We start from the raw sequence: 24,371 nt of genomic DNA, 5'->3' as shown, positions 1-24,371 counted from the left end.
CATGGTAGAGATATTCAGTTATTTTTCTCTATTTTGTTTGTTTGTTTTTCCTTGTATTTTTTCAGGTAATGTTTTTGGATGTGTTTGAAATGCAAACACTGTCTTTTGGGTGGTAGTTCCAGTCTTAGTTAATATCTTTCAATTTAACTGAATTTTAAAAACGTCTTTCACATATGAGTAGCATAGGGATCCATTAGAGAAGACAGACTTGAGGAATGCGCTCTCCCTCTTTCCTTTTGTGGTCGCCCGCTCTCTTCAGTGTGTATGGTTTCCAAGCTTTCTTTGTGATTCCAAGTCCAGAAAGGCTGCAAGTTTTCCACTAAACCAACCCCAATCTAAGTGACTTCAAAGATCATGTTCTTTTACTCTTGTCCTTACAACTGTTAACTCAGAGGATTAATTTGACTGAAAATGTACTTAATTTTATCAGGGAATAATACACATTATACACATTTAAAAATATTACCAAGTATAAAGTGAAAATAAAGTCAGTCATATAATCCTATTGCTGTCATTCATGTTTTGGAGTAGTTATCATTGTATTTTTTATTCTTTTAAATAAAAAAAAATAATGAAAAAAATAAAATAAAATTAGAAATATTTGTAAAAGAATTCCTAACAAAATAAATTTTAAATTCTCTCTAATGTTGCATTTCATATTTATATTCATCTTAATTAATTTAAGGCATTTTCATAATATTGGAAATTCAGGATATTTTCAAATTTTACTTATGAATAATTCTAAGAATATTTTTAGGCATGCAGTTTTAATGATTTATTAATTGCCTACTAAGATACATTTTTGAAATTTTGGATACAGGGCCTGTGATTTTAAAAATATATCAGACTTTGAAACATATCAAGTTGCTGTTAACGACGGCATAAACAAAATAGAAATACCATTTATTTCAATTATATTATTTTATATTCTAGACAAAAAGAAATTTAAGAAATAATTATTTTAAAATAATTTATTCCTCTACTTTAATTTTTGGTGTAGAATTTTATGCTGGTTAAAATCATTGAGTTTGATTAAATACACATACCAGTCTGAACTCCAACATTAAATATGACCTGGAACAAGTTACTAATTTCTCTTATTCTTATTTTTTCCATCTATGAAATCGGTATAAAACAGTATTTACATAAGAGTATTGTTTTGAACATTAAAAAAGATAGTGTAATTAAAACATTGTGTTTAGCCCCAGTACAGTAATAATGTTTTGTTATTATATAATGTCCATGACAGACAGAATCTTGGTTGCAACATTCAAGAGATATGACATTGAGGTGAAAGTTAAGGTTTAGTAAATATTGAATTCAGAATATGCTCCATATGTATTACTTTCACCTCTGTTTAAAACAAGTTGTTTAGGATTGATTTTTTTCCAACATAGATACCCAAGTTTTAGCCTGAGTCCATTTTGATGAACTGCTTGACTCTGTTTTTATATCCATTTCTCTTTTTGATGATACATCATTGTAATCTAGAATAATCCTTTTGAAACACAGCATGTAATTTTACGTATGAAAGTTGCATATTAACATTAAATTTAGCACTAGCACTCCAGATGGATGAGGAGGTACAAACATCTCTGGATAAACATATCTTCTTAATGTTGAGAACAGGAACTTCTTAACTTTCATGTACAAAATAAATAGCTTATAAAATAATATTCATTAAGCATAAATGTATTTCACTCATTAAGTAAATGATTATGAGGAATATACTATAATATTATCATAGATATATACATAAAGTTTTATAGACTATCTTCAACTGCCTTAAAATTTGGAATGATAACTGTACAATTATCAAATGTAGGATGTTATCTAAAGTAAATAAATTTGTCCAGTGTATTTAATGCTTAATATAAACGTAGTTTTAAAACAAATTTAAACAAAAATAATTTTCAGATGGGATTCTGACAATTTTCAAATACTTCCTGAAGAGGTGGCAGTTGAGAATTTAGGATAAACTTTGAAAAATGTCTAGAAGAAAGAAAGAACATTATACGAATCATACAATGCCACATGAGTTCTTCATTATCTGGTAATTGACCTGAGGTACGCTAGCACTGACTGCCATTTCAAGATAATCAAAGAGCTCCCAAAATAAAGTGTCTGGAACAGACACACCCATGGCAGAGAAAGAAAACCATGAAAAAATCAGCATGAGAAAGATAAAAATGAAAATATCATCTTTGTTAAATTTAAGGAAAAAAGAAGGGATTCCTACCAATATGAAAATCGATCTACAAAATATCTGGCTAGTACTTCTCAAATCTGTCAATCATCAAAATAAAAGTCTAAGGAATTTCAAAAGCACTGAGGATCCTAAGGGACATGATGACCAAATGTGATATGTCCCAGATGGGGTTTGGTAGCTGATAAGGACATTAGGTAAGAAGCAAGATAATCTGAATAAAGTGTGAACTTTAGTAAATAATCATGGATTAATATCAGTTAGTTAATTGTAGCAGATATACCACACTAATGTAAATAATAAGATATTCATAAGTGACAATGGATATGGAATGTATGGGAACTTTTCACTGTTTTTGCAAACTTTCTTGTAAACTTAAATTATTCAAAAATTTTAAGCTATTAAAAATAAAAACTCCTAGTTTCATTTTAATAAAAAAAAGAAAAAGAAAACCTATTCTGAATTTTGGATTAAGAAGCATGTTCAGATTTCTAACATCTCAATAGATGGAAGATGTGCAGATTTGGGTTTTACATAATTAGAGTGACCTGCTGACATAGAAACAACATTTTAATATGTTCCCTTTGCCAACCAGTTTCACTTGTGATTCAGTTTTAACAGTGTATCTCTGGATTATATCAGGAGAGAGCACTATAGGAAAGTCAAACTGTCACTCTGGAAAAAGTACATTGTCATTACTTATACACTGCTGTGTGAGAGCTCAATGATGATGTGGAAATACATATGTCTTTCTCCATCAAACCGACAATCTTTTGGAGTTTCTTAGTTTTGGATCCATTCTTTGAATATTATAATGTGTGCATTTTTTTCTAAGTATTAGCAATTTTTGTGGTCCTTTTTATATTTTATTATTAATGAAAAACAATTTGTGTTTTGAATAGTAAGAGTAATTGAGGATTATATATATATATATCATATATTTATATCCTGTTGGAACTCATATATGAGAGTTTTCATAATTTCTAAAATATAAATTTTATATGAGACTTCTTTAAAGTCACATGTGTACCATACTGTTTCTTTTATATTATGCCTTCGCTGAGAAATTTTAAAAAAAAACTGTTTTAGTCTCTTTTTTTCCTGAAAATGTAGTATTCTTTAAAAAAACAGCATTTATCTCAGAAAATTACCATTAAGTATTAAATTATCCAAACAAAATTAAGCATACTTAACCATTCTTTCCCAATTATGTATCATACGCAGCATGTGGCAAAAGAGAGAGTTCCAATAGTTTATATTTAGTAATTAGCACTAATTATCAATGGTCATATCTATGCATTTAGTTAGAATCAACATCATACTGTTTTTGTTTTCAAATTTTCCAGCCCAAATTTTTCACTGTTTTTTTTTTTTTTTTTCTTTTTTTGATCCCTGGGATTGAACTCAGGGATACTTGACCACTGAGCCACATCCCCAGCCCTATTTTGTATTTTATTTAGAGACAGGATCTCAGTTCACTGAGTTGCTTAGTGCCTTGCCATTGCTGAGGCTGGCTTTGAACTTGCAATCCTCCTGCCTCAGCCCCTGGAACAACTGGAATTATAGGCATGTGCTGCCACACCCGATTCATTGCTTTTTGTGTGTGTGAGGGGGTTCCAGGGATTGAATTTAGGGGCACTCGACCACTGAGCCACATCCCCAGCCCTATTTTGTATTTTATTAGAGACAGGGTCTCACCAAGTTGCTTAGGGCTTCACTAAATTGCTGAGGCTGGCTTTGAACTCACCATTCTCCTGCTTCAGCCTCTGGGATTATATTAGAAAATCCTAAAGAAAGGTTCTCTTGCTAAAGTACAATGAGCAGATAGGATTGACATCTGTTTATTCTTTTTAATAAATTGGTGAAGTGCCACTAACTTTACTAATTGGGAGATGTAAACTGGGAATGCAAATGATACCTTCTGTAGTTTCATCTTCGGGATACAAACCAAAGTCCAGCTCAAAATCCCATACCTCCAAGTGAAGTCCAACCTCTACGTTATATCTGGAAACCTCTGAAGTAAAGGTTGGCTACCCTTCACATAACCCATGCTGTATGGTGGGGTATTGAATAAAACCTGCCATTGAAACAGAAAATCAAGGACACAAGAACCCTGGTGAGGGGCTTGGGAGGATGCACAACATGTCTTGATTAGATTCTCATTTTTTTCTTTTTGGAACTAGCTTCCTGGTCAGGTTTTCTTAGTAGTCTCTATTTCTGACCTTTGAGAGACTCTCCCTTTTTTATCACCCTCTGTGAACCCTTGAGGCATCTGATAGGCATGAGTGCTCCTGGGATCCATGCAGCTTTGTCTTCCCATGGGATGGTTCAGTTCTACCATAGTCGTATTCTTTCAGCCTGAAATTCAGCTTCTTTGGCAGCAGAGATTAGTGGTCATTTCATTTTACTCCAGGCAAGTCTACATCTGCATACTTACTCTCATAATTATTTAGAGACTTGGTTCTGAAATCTTCTATATTTCTTTGACACATAAAGGATTATCTTAAGTTCATCAGCCTGTGGAAACGGTAGAGCTGCCTCTGAGTTATGTCACCAGTTTTTAAATTTGTTCTTTTTAGACATTCATGACAGTAGACTGTATTTTGACATATTTTACATACATGGAGTAACACTTATTCTAATTAGAAATCCATTCTTGTGGTTGTACATGATGTGGAGTTTCACTGGTGGTGTACTCATATCTGAATATAGGAAAGTTAGGTCTGATTCATTCTACTGTCTTTGCAATGCCGATCTCCCTCCCTTCCTTTCATTCCGCTTTGTCTAACCCACTGAACTTCTATTCTTCCCCCTACCCCTGTTTATTGTGTGTTAGCATCCACATATCAGAGGGAACGTTTGGCCTTTGTTTTCTGGGGATTGGCTTATTTCACTTAGCATGATATTCTCCAGATCCATCCATTTACCAGGAAAAGTCATAAAGTCATTCTTTTTATGGCTGAGTTAAATTTCATTATATATATATATATATATATATATATATATATATATATATATATATATATATATATATATAATTTTCTTTATTCATTTGTTGAAGGGCATCTAGGTTAGTTTAATAGCTTAGCTATTGTGAATTGAGCTATTATAAACATTGATGTGTCTATGTCACGGTAGTAGGTAGTATGCCAACATTAAGTACTTTTGGTATGTACTCAAAGTGGGATAAGGGAGTCAAATGGTGGTTTAATTCCAGGTTTGGAGGAATCTCCATATTTCTTTCCAGAGTGGTTGCACCAATTTGCAGTCCCACCAGCAACATATGAGTGTACCTTTTCTCTCACATCCTTGTATCCTTGTCAACATTTACTGTTGCTTGTATTCTTGATAATTGTCATTCTGACTGGAGTGAGATGGAATATCAGTGTGGTTTTAATTTGCATTTCTGTAATTGCTAGCATTGTTTTTCATATATTAGTTGATCATTTGTGTTCCATTTTATGTGAAGTGCCTGTTCAGTTCCTTTACCCATTTATTGAGTTATTTATTGGTCGTCGTTGTTGTTTGGTATTAAGTTTTTTGAGTTCTTTATATATCCTGGAGATTAATGCTCTATCTGAGGTCAGGTGGTAAAGATTTTCTTCCATTCTGTAGGCTCTCTCTTCACATTCTTGATTGTTTCCTTTGCTGTGAAAAAGCTTTTTAGTTTGTTACCTATTTTAAAGCTTTACTGTCAAGTAGACCTCCTCCAAGGTTGTTATGTTTAACAAGCGGCATCTAGGTCAAATTGGCATTTGACCTAAATCGGGATTGACTTCATTACAGCAAGCTAGAAGGAGATGGGGCATGAGAAACATATGAAGTTTTTAATGTGCCAGTTTGGAAAAGGTTCACATCACTTTGTCCAGTTTTCTGTGATAGAAATAATTACTTGGGCACACCTAATTTTGAGGGAATACAGGGAGTCTGGTTGTATCCTCAGGATTAAAAAATAGGGAATTGGTGAAGAACAAGATGAATACAGACACCAAATGGATATGCTAATGGAAATATATGATCCATGAGATTGCTGGATGAATACACAACCTTCTCAAAACAAATCAGTAGGACCATTTTTTGTTTGTTTATCTTTGTTTTTTAAGGATGTGCAGTTGGAAGAATTAAAATGCATATATATTTCAATTTTCCTGCCACACAAACACCAAGAGCCAAGTAACAAAGTAAAAAAAAAAAAAAGATGATAAAGAAAATACAGGTGAAAACTCTGTGTATGTGTGTGTATTCTAGAGACAGATACAACACCTAATCACAGAAGTAAAGAATGACATACACTGAATTAAGGTTCAAAACACAGAAATAGTCTAAGGAAAGATGAAAACATTAACAGATATACTATGGGACACAAAAAATGGCAGACATATCCCTGAAAAGACTGCAGATATGATGTGTTATATTGCTGAATGTTTCTCTACATGGAAGAGCAGGAAATAAATTTAAGACTGAGTGACATACAAACCCCCAGTTTTTGTAGGAAGCAGAGGGCAGACATGGTAGGCTGGGGAAGATGTGTGTGTGTGTGTGTGTGTGTGTGTGTGTGTGTGTGTGTGTGTGTATTGCCTTGGCAGCCATTAATTGAGACAGCTTGAAGAAACCATTAAATTCTAAATCACCACAATGAGAAACTTGCAGTGTACAGGGTTGAACTGTGAATCACATAGCTCTCCAGCATATTCTGAAATGGGACTATGGAGCAGAAATATGCCCCTCAACAGATGGAACCACTGATTTGATCAGAACCAGATCTGAAATAACAACCCTAAATGTAAACTGCTACTGCTCCAATCTATTCACCACAATTGCTCTTTAGCCACAAGCCATAAACAACCACTTCCACTGTATGGAACACCCCTTCCAGTATGAGTCATATTTAAACATAACACATTCTGAAAACCGTACAGCTATGGAAAGGTACTGCAAGACAAATTGTATAAAAACATCACAATACAAAAGGAAAAATTTTGACATCATGAAAAATGTTCAAATAGGACCATCTAGGTGACTTAAAAGAATCAGAACAAAGGGATATGACTTTTATAATGCCATGATTTAAAGAAAACATGCAAAAGAATAAGAGGGAAAACAACAAAAAGAATGAGATTTATCTGACATTGCAAGAAAGTAATCCATGTTAGAAGCAGTGAAATTTTCATAGACACAGGGAAGAGCAGTCAGATAAGCACAGTATAACCTTTTGACAGTTGATATATGAGAAATGAAAAAAAAACAATGAAAATTATGGTATAATGAGATGCTCAGGATGGTGTGTATTGTACTTGATATTTATTAAACAGATGAAAGCAAAGGGAAAAGAAAAGAAATGAGAAGACTTAGGAGGAGTAAAATTTCTTACGATAAAGACAAATATATAGATTGAAAGGGGGAAAATTCTTACAAGGAGGGATTAATATTGAGACATATCATGGAGAATACCCTGGATTTGGAGGATTAAACAAAACAAGTTGTCTAGAAAATACAAATTCGTGCTGGCTCAGATTTCTATAAGCAAAAGTAATCCAGTGGGTAGAATACAAAGTCCAATATGTAATCTAGTTGTCCTTTGAGAGCAAAAAAATGATGGCGAGTCTTGAGTCCATGTATGCCAAGAACCAAAAGTAAAGAAACAACGGAAGTAAGGTTGCAAAATAGAAGGCAGATCTTTAAGCCCCCCAAATTTAGAAATACCAGAAAATAAAAATTCAGAGAGAATCAAGGCGTCATCAAGAAATCATTGTGCTGATTTAGCAGAGATGTGGAGAATACACATTGAACTATAGATAAATCCATTGGAAATAATTCTTCTAAGATAGTTGAAGTTAATGAGATGAAGTTCCTTTTGATTAAGAGTATCTAGTGTCAGGTTTTAGAAGGGCATTTTAGTCACATGGAGTATCCAAGTTTTCTGTCATTTTTCTAAAATTATCCATTTTTTTAAAAGTATTTTATCATGTTGCCAGTATTTATCCCAAATTTCTGCTTCTCAGTAATGAACATGAGATTCTGATGAAAATTATTGCCTTACTAGTATTGTGCATTAAATAAAAACAACTTTAATTAATTGAGTCTAGATTTTTCTTACAATAGGGGATCTGTTTCTGAAAAAAATTTGTCTTTTTAATTTCATCTCTTTCAATTTCAATAATATTGTTGAACTATGTATAATAATTTTATGAAAACATACACTATTTTGAGCTACTATATTTCCTATACAACAATGTATTTTTACAGTCATACTTTGGAATAATATAAATATAAATCCTTATTCTTTGCATATTCTTTGCATAAAATATTCTTGGCATACTTTTGTTATTGTTTTGTATTTTTCATTGATGGCTTCAATTTTAGAAAATTACCTCTTACCAGTGATAATGAGGGGTACATTTTTAGACAGTAAGACTCAACCATGGGACCATTATTAAAATTAATGAGCATCGCTGTTAGAACACAATAAATCTTTATTATTAATGTCCTTTAATTGTTAATCATCATTAAGTAGTTAGAACATCATTATAATTTCTTTTCCTAAGTTTCATTTGAATTTTATCAGCAATAAAGAAAATCCTTACTTTCTGGATTGGGAATACAGAATTTATGAAATATTTCTATGTAAATTACATGTCTTGAATTTTGTGGCATTGGGAGTGCAGCTAAAATTGAGAGACATAAGAGACTGGTTGCAATTAGAAATAGCTACTTCCCCCTTAACTTCTGTCTCAAGACGTTTAGCAAATTGTCTACAAGTTGCTGTTCTAAACAACAAAAAGTATCAGTCATTGTAATATGTTCTTGTTAGCTGGTTTCAAAAGTTTAATTCTAAGAATTGAAAATTTCCTTCATCAATCCAAATCAATCCAAAATCCTTGTAGGTACAAATTCTCAAATGCACTGTTAGCATCAAAACAATGCTATCATTTACTTTTTACTCCTGTGGCTGAGTTGATATGTTTAGCTTTGTCTTTTACTTCTTTAGGTTATCATTTAGCACCTTTAAGAAGGAGAACAAAGTACCAGAAATGGAACTAACATGCCTGTTTCCCCAAAGGTGACTTCAAGTGGGCACAGCTGCCTTTTTCAAGATACAAATATACTTTTTCCACATAGTGAATTAGATAGTCAAAGTCCTTTTTCTATCTCACTAGGTAATAAAAAGTACTTTTACTTTCCACATTTCATCTGCAATGGCATCGGGTGGCTTTTAACTCTAATTTGGAATAGAGCATAATATGCTGAGAGGCGGGAAAATATCACTTTAAGTCATAAAGAATTAGATTAGGTATTTCATTTCTCTGTGAGTAAAGATGAATATTTTACCAAGATTAGAGAAGGAGGAAATGCACAGCACACACAGAGGTATGTCCTGCCTTATCTGTGTTCTGTCACTCACTACTGCTTGAAACTGTTTCTCTGACAGGCTCTAATATTTCCCATAGCAGCTTTGAATGAATTTAGGAGAAATTAGGATGAGTGTCCCTTATTATTTCTAAGTATAACAGCCATATTTTTCTTTTGATATAATAGAAAAATATTTAAAGACCAACGAACACAGTGCCTTTCTCATGGTATACAATCTACATGAGGCAGATCATCGATGAGATATTTCTCTAAGTGATGGCTGAGTAAATCACCTCGTTTTCATTGTTTCCAGAGTGTTGACCAACATGCCATCATCCTGGCTTCCCCCTACTGATTTAAACACATGATTCAGAATGACTTTGGAGGGTGGTGATACTCACGGATTTATGGGGCACTTGTATGTGGGATTCTCATCACTGTACAGCAACCCTGTCGTTTTTGTGACAGAGCCTGTTTGACGGGTTTTGGATTTATGGTGGAAATAATTCAGAACAGAGTAATAATTTTCCCTTGGCAATTACACTACCATTTGGTACTTTGTCCCTAAGGGAAAAACGAATGTGCCAGGATCTGTACGTGAGTTTAGTAGCTGGATGTAGGGAACAAATCAAGGTCAGAATACAGATGTGGATTACATGATCACTGAATTCTAGTTCTGGGTCCTCAGTCTGAAGACTGCTCATATCTTTGTGGCACTTTACAGTTTACAAAATACTTTTCCATTTCCCTGTCTGTTAATTCAGAATGACTCTGGAAAGTAAATGCTATTTTCCTGTTTTATAAAGATGAAAATCAAGACTGAAAGGTTGCTTTTCTTGAAGTTAGTTATTCAATAAATATTTTAAGCATATACCACATGAAATCTTTAAGATATATATTAGGGGCCAAGTGTGGTGTCACACATCTGTAATCCCAGAGGCTTAGGAGGCTGAGGCAGGAGGATTGCAAGTTCAAAGCCAGCCTTAGCAACTTAGCAAAGTCCTAAGCAATTCAGTGAGACCCTGTTTCTCCAAATAAAATATAAAAGAGGGCTGGGGATGTGGCTCAGTAATTAAGCTACCCTGGGTTCAATCCCTGGTACAATAAAAAAAAAAAAAGATACACACTAGGGGTACAGAGATATTTAAGACTTAGTCCCTGCTTTGTCTTGTTAATCATTATAAACATACAAATTTCTACATATAAATTTCAAATATGTAGAAAAACTGGCCAAAAAAGAATGTAACAAAGCCCTGTCTATTACTGCATCAGCAGTTATTTACTCATGGTCTGTTCTCTTTATCCACTTCCCCATCCAAAGCTTTCATGCTATTTTGAAGCAAATTCCAGACATCCAGTCAATTTATTAAAAATAAATTTGCATGTCTTTGAAAATGATTAACATGGATACCTTGATTGGATGTTGGCCGACTTCCTGTATCTCTTTTGGCTGGTCTTCTAAAACCTTTCCACTTGCAGTATCATTCTTTTTGCATCCTTTCACACTCTCACAATTATTTATTTTAAATGGATCTACATTTTGGAGCTTCATGTTGTGTTAGACTAAAATTGCAACCTTAGCTGTATTTAGAAAATCACATTGGCCTTGTGCATGTACTAAGATGCCCATAGATACACTGGAGTTGGGCATGGTTTTGAAATTTCCTTTTGAGATTTTCAATTGTACTGTCTTTAGGTTTCTTTTCAGGCCCAAAAGTCTTCCCTACAGTTATGTCCAGGAAGCAGTTTCCTTACACCCCTATGCCATTATATGAGTCCTTCCCCCTTTCTAGCTCAGTCTTAAGTCTAGGACCCCCAAATTCTTGATGACCTCAAGTTTTCTCTCTCCTATAGAGAACTAGAGATAGAAACTATTTCTGTTGTTAGAAGGTTTTCCTTTTCTGTAAATTAAAATCAATATGCTTACCCCCTTTTTTTAGGTCACATCCCAGTACTCTATTGATTTACCTGTGCCAACAATATATCTGAATATTTTATTTGTTATAAGGTATGCTTTTCATGGTAGGTATACTTCTGCTAACTAGAGTCAGTCTCTATAGGCCTAGGCCTGAGCTGAAGGTATTCCCTGATTTAAGGAGATTAGACTAATTCTGAAGGAACCCAGAATATGGGGATCAGTAGTGAAGAAAGTGACTTTGGCAGATGTGGCTCAAATATGACCAAATGTGAAAAGTTCTATCTACAATGAGTCCATGAAGGACCAATTTGAAAATCACAGCAATGATCGAAATCACTGCTCCATCCTCATATTCTATTATGTTTTTCTTCATATAGTCTTCATGGTTTATTTCCATTTGAAATAATCCATCTATTTCCCCCCATGTTTCCTTTTACTACAAGATGCGAAAAATCAATACATAACTTTTGCCAAGTCTTTTTGGAATAGTGGTAAGAATATCAGGGCTTAGTACCAATACCACCTTTCTTTGGGATATTTATTACCTTGGAGATGTTATTTAACCTCTTTGAGCCTCAGTTTTAATCTGTAAAATTTAATAGTAATATTGCCATCCTCAGAAGATTGTTATGAGGTTTTAATAATGTAATGCAAGGAGTACATTGGCCCCTGGACTGACACCCAGGGTGATAAGGCAATGCTGGCTATCACCTTGGCTCTCATATCTGCATCAGGTCCTCTTTTACTTTGTCTAGGACAAATTAACGCTTGACAAGGACTGAAAATATCCACTCAGATTTGCCAAAAACTGCAAGATATTGTAACATTTAACTTGATATTTCTAATTTTTGTGTTCCATCCAGAGAAAACAATTCAGAATGTGTAAAATCAGTGTGCACAAAGGTGTTTATAGTCCTGTTATTTATGAGCTGAAAATGTATATAATCACAGTTCTTAGCAATAGCCAACTAGACTTGTCTTTGCAACAAAATTTTCTTAGAGTCAATCCAAAGGTAATTATGAAAAAGTTTAATTGCATGCAAAATTATTATAAGCTAAATGTATAAAATTCTATGTGCAGTAAAGTCTACAAAAAAGCCAAAGTTTTGATGTAAAGTTTAGAGTAGATATACCCAGTTATTTTTAAGTGGTTTGGTTTGAGTGATGTCTTTTCTCTTTTCCAGTTTTCTGTTATTCACACATTTCTCTAAAAAGCAGCTATATAAGAAGTTAGAAGCTTCACTGATTTATGGACCTCTAGGTTAATGATTTGATATCCTGATGGCAGTAAACCTAACCTCTGCAAAATCCTGCTGGAATTTTTTACTTCTTTTACTCCCAAGTGGCTCTTTAGATCATTAGAAAACTTCACTGCTGAATAAGCAGAATTCCACACTAGCTTTAAAATTGTGTTTTCTATGGAAATCATTAGCTATGTGAATAATTTTCCTGTATTAAATTCACTTTATTTTCTGTATTTAAATTTGGCACTAACTCTACTAATTAACCAAAATTAGAATATACACCTCCCTATAAAAAAGTAGATATTCTTTTAAAGTGTATTTATTGCTTAAATTATTATCAGTAACCTTTCTCATTATCCAATGCTGCTTTTAACAATTAAGCAACAATAATATACAGATGCTAAATATTGGAATATTTTTGATACCTCTATAAAAACAACTTTCTAAAACAAATATCATGCATGACCTAGCTTAAAAAAACCATTTGTTTTTATGTCATCTATTTCACTAAGTATAAGGGGTTTTTTGTAAGCATAGTGTGCACAGTGAGAGAGGATCAACCAGGAACTCATATTTCACTTGATTCTCTTTTTGGAAGACCACGTGGCACATTTGAGATTGTTCTCCACAGCAGCCAGACCTTGTAAAGCATAAATCAGATCATGTCATTTCCAGCTTACAAACTTATGGTGCCTTTCCATCACACATGGAGAAACAATCTGGGCTCCTGCTGTACAGTAAGAGAGTCTGAGTGCCTCCACACTGGTGTATGTGTAGCTGGGCCGGAGGCGCTCCTAGATCTGCACTTGGTTTCTGCAGGAACAGAAGCAGGAATCATGGCCAAGACCACCTCCAATAAATCACCTTCAAGGTGAACAAGAACAAAAACATGAACTTGGTGTTGGGAATCCAAGATTTAGAAATGGATTGATGGAATGAAGGAATCCTCTCTGTGTGGTTTGAAGTCTTGTTGATGGAATTCTGGTGTTCATAAGGCAAGACACTGGGTCCCAACTCCAGAACCAAAGATAAAAAATAATAATTGCAAAGAATTCTGGCTGAGAGCAGGCACTGAAACACATCAAGAAAGAATCTGAAAATAAAAATTGATTAATATGGAAGAACTGGACTAAGAGAGGGCTACTGATGAGCTGTTCTTTGAGAGAGGAGATCAAATGAGGAGGAATGTTCTAAGGGAAAACACTTGGCTAAATAGATGGAAGAGAAAAACCCAGCAATGAAGAACCAGGTTGCATTTTATAAGGAGCACCTGACTGGACTAGAGGAGAGGAGCTCGGAGTTCTGCAGAGTTTCCCCTGAGCTGTGTCAAATGCTCCTGAAGATGTGGAAGCAATGTTGAAGCAGGATGAGTCTCCTTTAGCCTGTGCTGATCTACAGGGCAGGTTATCATCATAGCATGCAGTAGTCCCTCAGCTCCTCCACTCTGGCTAACAAGTGCATGTGCTGTGTCCGTCACACCAAGCACAGCATGCTGGAGAAGGCAGGATGAAGCAAATGTGTGCAACAAGCAAATTTCCTTCAATTTTAATTCCCAGAGTGGAACTTTTTTTTCCCCATATCAAAAAAAAAAAAAAAAAACAAAAAACAAAAAAACACCACTGAGAGATAAGACCATTGAAGAGAAGCACTGGAATATGGAGTCAGCAGAGTCATATCATTTGGGTCAGCAGCAATTTGGAAAGGGCAGTCCTTTTTCTACGTTTTTGTACTTTAATTTGATGTCTAATAATTACAGAAATCTTTCCAGTCTTTATCATTTGGTGGAACTCCATTCTAACAAAGCTTTGGTGTGGTGTGGGCTAAATGAATTGAGAGAAGAGGATGATAGGAACAAATTCTTGGGGCAATAGTGCTGGGCAGAATTGTCTAAGTTGTAACTTTTTGATTTTCTCCTTTGACTATATAGGAGGTATTTCAATTTAACTTATGATTATTATTAGCTTATTATACAAGTTAAAAGACCAAAAGGACAGAAAATGCACCCTTTTTACTGTTTATGATTAAAGTAAAATACGGTATTATTTTTTTAATCAATGTAAAAGTCCCCTTGGCTTACATACCTTTTCTCTATCATGAATACTGACATTTTCCTTCACTCACTATCCATAATAAATATGTTTTCTGATAGAAAAAGAAACTGAGAAACGATCTGAAGTCCTTATTCAAGGACCTTCATGGCCTCGCTGCCAGCAACCTCATACCCTACTCCTCCCCAAGTTTTCCCCAAGTTCTCCCAACCTGGCTTACTCTCCCTCCATGGCAGCTGGTATGACATTGTATATTTATTGGTGTATTAAATCTAATGTGATAAATGCTGTGAAAGCGACATGAAAACATATGTTCAAGAAAGAAGCATTTAAAACTAATTCAAAACAGGATTTTGAGAGGAAGCCTCATGTGGTAGAAGTGGTAGTCCTGATTTTGAATTCCAGCCATGCCACTTATTAGCAAGGCAAGCTTGGAAAGGCTATTCTATTATATAAATAAACTCTGGTTTCTTTATCTAAAAACAGGCTTGAAGCTTAGTGTTACTATTTTTTTTTTTTTTTTTTTTTTTGGTACCAGGGCTCAGGGACACTCAACCACTGAGCCACATCCCCAGCTCCATTTTTTATTTTATTCAGAGGCAAGGTCTCACTGAGTTGCTTAGTACCTCGATTTTGCTGAGGCTGGCTTTGAATTAGCGATCCTCCTGTCTCAGCTTCCTGGGCCGTTGGAATTACGGGTGTGTGCCACCATGCTCAGCATGATTATTACTATTCTTTTTTGTTGTTGTTGTTGTTGATGATGGACCTTTATTTTATGTATTAGTATGTGGTGCTGAGAATCAAACCCAGTGCCTCACACATGCTAGGCAAACACTCTACCACTGAGCCCCAGCCCCAGCCCCAAGTATTACTATTCTTAAGGACAGTAAGCTCAAATAAACTTAGACCATTTTCCCATTACATCATAACTGGTGTACAGTAAGTGCTCAATACATAATAAAGTAAAATTATTAAGTTGATAGTTTTCTAAAAAGAATTTGGTTAACTTTGACCATAAAGCTAAGCTCTTTCTCATTTTTGACCAAATAATTGACATCCGTTAACTTTTCCAATCAATGACCAAACATTGACCCTGCTTTGTTAGTACCTAGGAGACACTCTCTATTAAGATGATAACCAATTTCTGTGGAAGTGTAATTGCAAATAAAAAAGAAAGTGTGTGTGAAGAGGAAAGGCTGGTTGCTGTGGTGAAAGTGAGACTATGCAAGTTTCAAAAAAACTTTACTTCTGGATGTTTTGCTTTATTTCTTTACAATAATTTAATTTGGGGGCAGTGGGGATTGAACCTAGGGGCACTTTAGACCTGAGTCACATGTCTAGTTCTCTTTTACTTTTTCTTTTGAAACAAAGTCACACTAATTTGCCCAGAAGACCTCAAACTTGTGATCCTCCTGCCTCTTCAAAGTTGCTGGGGTTATAGGTGTGCACAACCACATCTGGCTGCATGTTTTATCTTTAATTATTATTTGATTTTTAATTATTTATTACCATGAAGTGTCTATTGAAGAAGGGACCTGAGAGATAATATAGTTCACCCTTGGCACTTTACTGACCAGGAGAAAGAGATTTTTAAGTCCTCCATCAATTTATTTAAAAGCATTGTGTAAGTTCTTCTATGGAAGTCACTTGCTAACAGAAAAAAGGGCAGAGATGTTCATATCATGCCTCTGCTTTCTCGCTATCTATTAAGCTATTTATTTTGTAGTAGACTGGTTTATTCAAAGCTATTGGTGAGATGACTTGGCAAGTGCTCCTGCTTTTAAGAGTTATGACATTATTGTCATAATTTAAGTTTAAGGAACTTTTATTGAGTGCCTGCTTTATGCTAGGTTCTGCACTAGGCTTTGGGGATAAAAAAGTTCAGTAAAGCACACTTTGTTTTCTTAAAGATCTAAGTTCAGTTTGGAAGAAAGATATTATGATAAAATTATGACTAATTTTGTAATAATTATTATGAATGGAGATTTGCCAAGGTTTTATTTAAGCCCCCAAAATGGGTACCTAAGTCAATTTGGGGACCTGCTTCCTGACAGAGAAGAAGCAGGAGGAAGAGTGTGGCTATCAGACTATTTTCTGTGCAACTTTACACATTCCTAATTTTATGGGACTACAAATACATAACTTCCATTCTCATTTCCATAGACAATAATTTAGCAATATATACAAATCTTACCACTTGTTTCTCCAGGAACTGATTAAAGGTACCATTGCATTGGTTGACAGAGAAAAGATGTTTTAACAGATTTTTTTTCTTTTATTGTCTGGTACTCCCAAGGACTACTGGGGATTCTAATCTGTGCAATAGGATCTTCCTACAAAGAACTTATAAAAGTCTTTTAATAATGAATAATAAAGAACAATATGTAAAACCTAATAGTCTTTGTTAATTAAGCATTTCAGCAGTGCTTTAAAATCTATTCCTAAGGGACAGGGACAGTGTCTTTTGAGTGTATTGTGAAATATCTAGTAGGCTATTCATTGGCTTTAAACAAACATCCAATTAGTGAAGATTGGAATATTGTGGTCTGAAGAGTCTGAGGAGTGTGCCTTTTTCCACCCAACATTTCAAGCATCTAAGTATCAATTGCCTTCAGAGGAAACTCACAGTAAAATAAGTTATTTGTGTACAAGCCACCCATCATAGTAGATTTGAGTTAACATTCACAGGGATTTGGAATGGTTTTTAAAAAGCAGATCTGAATCTTAAGCGGGAAAACAAAACCAGCTAAGATCAGAACATTTCAGCATCAGCCAGTATGGTCTTGTTTTAATCTCCTGCTTCTAAATACAGGGTCTTGTATGGAGTAAAGGAGAGAAGTTTGTATGCGGGATGCGGGGAATGGGAACAGCAGCTGGGAGGCTGCACATGGACAGTCTTATATCCACTTCTTTAACATTTCTCATTGCCTTCTCTTCCTCATTGTAACTTTGATTCCTAAGTCATTTCTTAGGTCCACTCCCACCATGATAGTGGAAAAGGTAGATGTCATACAAAGTCTTCCTAAAAAGCACTAGTCAGACTCAATCATACATGAAATATTCTTTAAATTTGCTATGTCTTCCATGGTATTAGCAACATTTGCCTGTGACAGTGCAGATTTGAGAAAGCTGCATTGTAGTGTCAGGACCTTATGTGTGTTCCCTACTGGGCTGATTACTTTACGCTAATGTAGTATCCCATTCACTGCAATACACACACTTCCTATATTGATTGCATTATCTGTAGTAGTAATCACAGATATCATTACCAGGCAATTACACAAACACACATCTAAGTTAGGTAACCTGTTCTCCAACATTATCTCTCACAATGCTTAATTTTGTAATGAAGCTGATCATCCTCTTGTCCAATTAAGTGTAGCTACATATTTTGATCAAGCAAACTTAAAGCCAAGTGTATTGAATTATGTAGTAGGTAATTACTTATATATGTTAGTTACAAAGCAGAATGAGGGCAATTTAAGTATAATCTCTTTCTTATTCTATTTGAAAACTCATTAGAGAAGGTTAACTACTTTAAAAAATAGACCCAAACATGCTTTTGGATCAAATACAAGGGAAGTTAATTCCTGCTCATATAATTGGGCCGGGTGTAAGAACTAACTTGGCTATGCAACCATCCAAGGACCCATGGATAACTGACATGTCCAATACAAGTCTGTAAGGTGACCCCGAAAGATTCATTTCAGGAAAAGAACATAAATATTTAATGAGATAAGTCTATGGGCTAACCTTGGCAGTGAAGCACATTCATATTCTATTGGCTAAATGTTAGTCACATGTCCATGCTTAACTACCAGGAAGACGGAGCATTACAGTCTATCTTAGGAAAAAGAGGAAAACATGGATATTGGTGAGCAGTTAACAATTTCTACTATAAGAACTCAAAACAGAAATTTCTCCATTTCTCTAATGAATACTTTGCTTGCTTTAGCATTATTTGAAATTTTTATCAGTTTTGCTTTTATTTACTTTTTTTTTATTGTTTACATTGTGCCACATATCTTATAAAACCTGGATCCAAGTGCTGCCTTTTAAACCTGTATTTATGAAAAAATTAAGGACTAGAGAATATGATATTGTATTTTTTTAGGTTTTTAAATAATAAATTATGCTCATATTAATGTAGTGATTTTCAGCAAATTAAAGGGTAGATATATAGGTTAAGACAAAATGTTCTTTGAGGATATGGCCTAGTTTAACCTTTTTTTGGAAGGAATGGAGAAATGAATTATTTACTTCATTGTACAGGGAATATTAGTGGCAGAGTCAGATTGAGGTTCTTTCTCAAGTATAAGTATCTTTCCATAACATTGTTATCTTTTTTATAGACTGTCGTATTGCTCACAAAGCATGTCATTAAATAATGTCCATCCCTTTATAGAGATGAAGTAAAACACAATAAATTATAATTGATATAAGGCTATCATATATAAATCTATGTAAAAATAAACAACTTTCTAGATTTTCCAAACTCTTTTGAGAGCTGTAATAAGTCAGGTATTTATTAATTTTATATATATTAATAAAGATGCTCCAACAGTGGGCAATAAATCTATGAAAGCAAAATTTAACTGTATTATTGAGATGATAAAATAGCTAAAGATAAAGTTGCTTGTGTAATTATTGGTTCCATAGCCTAACTTCACTTTCTTTCTATAAGGATGTAAACAGTAGAAACTGCCCAGGAAAACTGGCATCAATCTTGTTGTACTCTAAATCATATAAACTCTAAAGGATATTTTGAAATTATGTTACGTTTGGGGTTATCTCACCATCCTTATTTGTGTCAAATAGTAACTATGATTAATCTTGTACCATAGTCGAATAAAAATTATTACACTGACCGACATTCTTTTGTTTCAATTCAAAGAGCATACTAATTGGTTTTTATTATGAATGTTATAAATACAGCTGTAAACTAACATTCACCTGTATTTACCTCTAATATTTGTCTGTTGTATTAAGGAAAAAATAATCTGGCAAACATTTTATAAATGAAGGTAAGAAAAGACTTGGCTTCCTCCCTGTCCACCTTCCACTATACAAATATTAAAAGTTTCACCTAATTTTATGATTATGGAAAAGAACAGTATTTTCATGAGAGGATTACCAGACTTTGCTTGCTTTCATATTTTCATATTCCTTCTGTTAAAAGTCTGCCTTTATTTAATTATGCTTAGTCTATTCAGGCTACTAAAACAAAACACCTTAGGCTGTGTAATTTATAAACAAAATATTTTTACTCATAGTTCTAGAGGCTCTGGAATCCAAAATAAAGGTGCCAAGCCGACTGGATATTTGATGAGGGCTTGCTTTCTGCTACAAATATGGTGACTAATCTCGTTCATTAAGTGATTTATGACTTAATCACTTTAAAAATCCCCCACCTCTTTATACTACCACATTGAGTATAAAGTTCCAACATATCTTTGGAGGAGATACCAATATTCAGATGATAGCAATAATTAAGGTGAAAAAAACCCAGCAAACTACACTATGTCTATATGCATTGGAGAAATCAAGTCCAACATCATCTTTTAATGTACTGCTATTTATATTGCTTTGACTTCACAAGAATTTCATATGCAATCTGCTGGAGTATAGAGATGTAACAATCTTTTTGTAATCCTTTCTTTGGGTATGAGTTCTTAAAGCATAGACAGCATGTGTTCAGATAATTTTTAGAAGTTATATTTATGTCTTTTGTAAAGAATCTGATATTGGTCCCCCAGGTGCCACAACATTTATAAGAAAAGGAAAAGAGTAAAGAGGGAGAGTCTATTTTTTTTTAACATATTAAAAATTTGGAACTCATTAAAATCTAATTTTGATTTTTGTAGGTGTTACAGAAACCAATTAAAACAGATTTTAGAAATACTTGTATTATAATCTAAAAGAGACACTAAAAATATGGATTAGCACTTTAATTTCATTGTTTTTGAAAACAATATGCATTAAATATCATTACATAGAACTATATTAAAAGTAAAGGGAATGCATTGAGTAACAGAAATTACACTGTAGAAATCAATTCTTTTCAATTATTTGTTACTTCTGTGAAGGAAAAAAAACTCAGGGTTGGTATAAAATCTATAATTATTATCTTATTTCAAAATATGCATTCTGATGTGTTTGTGCTCATGTAAATTTTTAACTTTGTATATATTAAGAGGCACCAGCATCTTAAGTAAGACTTTGTTTAAAAAGTCACTCATTTTATTTTTATCATATACTGTGATGAATCTTGCTTTCAACCTTTTATTTGCATAAGTCAAATCTTTATTTTTTGCACTATTGTTTATCTTTTCTGCATATAATTAACATTAGCTTTCTTCTGACTGTGCAGGGCTGGCTATTTGCCTCAGAATATTCCTCTAGAGATTATCAGATACCTGTCTGAGGAGAAGGATTTTCTTCCTTGGCACGCTGCCAGCAGAGCTCTTTATCCTCTAGATAAATTACTGGACCGCATGGAGAACTACAATGTCTTCAATGTAAAAATATATAATTTCTTCTTCCTAATTTTCAGAAGATAAACCATTTTCTTATTATCTGCTGTATACAACTGATCCTGAGTTATTTTCATTTCTTTTGCTAGTTAATGTTATCATTTTTGGCCTGATTTTCTATGCAATACGAATGACAATTATTTGAAGAAGAAATTTAATACATGTTACCTTTTGTTCTGGCCTAAAAGTGTCAATTAAGCTTAAATGCTTTAGAATTTAAGAAGGAATATACATGGCAAATCCGTGAAGTTTAAACTTAACTTTCCTGAGTTAACAGGCTCCGTGTTCACAAAGGACTTAACCTGAGTGGAGGGATCCCAAAGATCTTAACAGAATATAGACAGTTTCAATCAAGATTCTTAGTCATTATTTTTATCCAAAAGGCCATGGTGAATCCAATTCACTTCCTTAATTAACAAGGATAAGATCAACATTGAGGCAAAAGCCCATTCATAATTGGGTCCAAGGGGATACAGGAGAGCAAACAACAGATAATCCACATAGACATGAATGCATGACAAACATTTCAAAATGTTACCTGACCAGAGTTTTTAAACTCAAAGCCAAGTAAACCCAAATTGCAAGGCTGAACCTCCTAATCTGATTTAATAATCATTTAGAATATTATTAGGATTAGGTAATGCTGATGAGCTTTTAATTCCTAAATTTCTTAGCACTATGCTATTACCTTTGTGCATTATTTGTTTTTCTTTAGTTAAGAGCCTGCACTGAATTTTATAAAATTATCCAAATGCTTTATGACATACTGATTCTGCTAACCTACACATTTGGAATTACTCAAAACTGTATTGCCACGACATGAAATCTGTTTATTAGAGCCATTTAGTTGTTTGTTGGCCATCAGAATTATTTCCTGTTTTCTTGTCCTAAGCCTGCAGGAAAGGAGCTCTATCCATTTCTTTCTTTCTTTCTTTCTTTCTTTATTTCTTTCTTTCTCTTTCTTTCTTTCTTTCTTTCTTTCTTTCTTTCTTTCTTTCTTTCTTTTTATTTTAGTGAAAATAATCTTGGCTTGACTTTTCAGTGTTATTAGTTTTGTCTAGGCCTTTACAACAGACATGCAAAGAAATGGGTCATTACAGTTTGGGTATAATTTTATCTGCTACAGAGAGACATATTACTCTTCTCTTTCTCCTTAACACAGAAACACTGCAATGCGAAACTTCTATAAAAGTAAAATACATTTTTTGTATATATTTGTATTTTAGAATAGTGTATCATGTCAAATACCTCAATTTTTGTAAAGTTAAGAACTGCTTTTACTGTAATTTCGGTGCTTTCATTCCTTTGACAAAATTCAAGGACCACATTAAAGGGAAGAAGAGTGTATCTTACATTGGTATTGATATTTAAATACATCATTGGTTGAATAGACTGTTGACTCTGTAATAACATATCATTACAGGGAAGTAGTTTGTGTGTCTCAACTTCAACAATGCTAGGTTATTGGCTGGGCCAGCATAACAGCTTTGCATTAAGTGTACTCTATTGACATGAAATGCATAAGTATTAGATGCTCATTTTCATAAAATGTATCTACATACATTTGTATATATGTATGCAGGAGTGTCATTTTCAATATTCCTCATTTTCCTCATTTTGTTACAAAAATTGTCAGCTAAAATATTTAAGAGTGCAAATTACTTAGTCATTCAGTAGGCAAGTGTATTTCTACCATTCCAATAGTATCTTGTCCTTATTTTCTATTTTGAAATACTAAGTTGAATAGAAGTATAATAGAGTGTTGCAGTGCCTGGAATTTTACTGATACTTAAAGGTAGATAGATTTGCAATATTTTAATTGTGAATTTTAATTGTCAGGATGGAAGAATTTGAAACTAACAGTATCCTTATTTCTTCTAATCCGCCTCTGCCCCATTTAGGAATATATTTTAAAGCAAGTTGCAACAACCTACATTAAGCTTGGATGGCCGAAAAATAATTTTAATGGATCTCTTGTTCAAGCATCCTACCAACATGAGTACCGTTTTATTTTCTGATTCTCTTCTCTTCCCCCAGAACTGTACAGTAACATTCTTTTAGTACCATTATGACATTAGCAGCATGAAACTACCTTTCTTTCATTCTGCATTTTGCATTTCATTTGCCTGGGAAGACAGCTGCTGGGTAACAGTTTCTACCACACAAAGGGACTTCCTTGCTATGTTTTAATTTAAGTTCTGCCTTTATTGTGATACTGAGATCAGAACCCATGCCCCTCGTTGGAGTGATGTCTTCAGAGAAGACATAGTGTGTCGAACATTTCACTCTGTCCATTTATTTGTCTTTTACTCAACAGCCTAGGACTTCATATCTAAAAACTATTTTTGTGTTATAATTTACTTATCTATTTATGCAATGAATTACCCTGACCTTCTCTCCAGTAGTAACACTGCTTTTTATTTCTTCTCCCTTTGATGGTATCCAGAGAACTGCGTAGGGAAGTGATAATGCTGGCATGCAGCTTTGGCAATAAGCACTGTCACCAGCAGGCATCGACACTCATTTCAGATTGGATTTCCAGCAACAGGAACAGGTAAGGTGAACTAAATCCTGTTTTTCTGATATTATTTAATGGTGCTTTCAGATGTTGGTGGATGCATTCCATTTATCAAATGGAGAAAAACAAGGCAGGAAAATGCACAGCTAAACTGTGTTTCAGGCTCACAGCTTACAAAGCAGCAGCATGAGAGCCACAGTGCACTCATCTCTGCAGAGTTTCAAGTTTTATGGTTTCTTCTGAATCCAGCCCTTCTTTCTGTATACATGTAAGATGGCACCTTATTTCAAGTGTAGTATCTCTGCTGTCTCATAAAACAAAATAATTAAATTCAGTCCAAAGTCTAAGATTCTTTATAAAGGTTGTGGCATTTATTCATAAAACAACTCCAAGTAATATGTTATCAACAAAGTAGCATAACAAATGTTAATATTTAAAACAAAAAAACAAAAAGGTTATAAAAAGAGACCTTTACTCTTTCGGTGACCCTTGACAATGACCTTCCTCTTCTATCTTATCTTAGAATGGTATAATACTCAATTTTAATATAAAAT

At 33.9% G+C, this 24,371-nt stretch overlaps 1 protein-coding gene across 1 annotated transcript in view; it reads left to right on the top strand.

Annotated features, from left to right (window-relative positions):
- Positions 1–24,371, top strand: part of Trhde (thyrotropin releasing hormone degrading enzyme) — a 362,149-nt gene that overhangs the window by 306,235 nt on the left and 31,543 nt on the right. The window contains exons 13-15 of the mRNA XM_027929374.2: positions 21,137–21,284; positions 23,201–23,298; positions 23,746–23,853. Of these exons, the coding sequence (XP_027785175.2) occupies positions 21,137–21,284; positions 23,201–23,298; positions 23,746–23,853 (354 nt within the window). The remainder of the gene's footprint in view (positions 1–21,136; positions 21,285–23,200; positions 23,299–23,745; positions 23,854–24,371) is intronic.

Source organism: Marmota flaviventris, chromosome 3, assembly GCF_047511675.1.
Source record: "Marmota flaviventris isolate mMarFla1 chromosome 3, mMarFla1.hap1, whole genome shotgun sequence".
NCBI classification, from domain to species: Eukaryota; Metazoa; Chordata; class Mammalia; order Rodentia; family Sciuridae; genus Marmota; species Marmota flaviventris.
The sequence above is the reverse complement of the archived record's forward strand: the minus strand, read 5'-3'. Positions and strand labels throughout refer to the sequence as shown.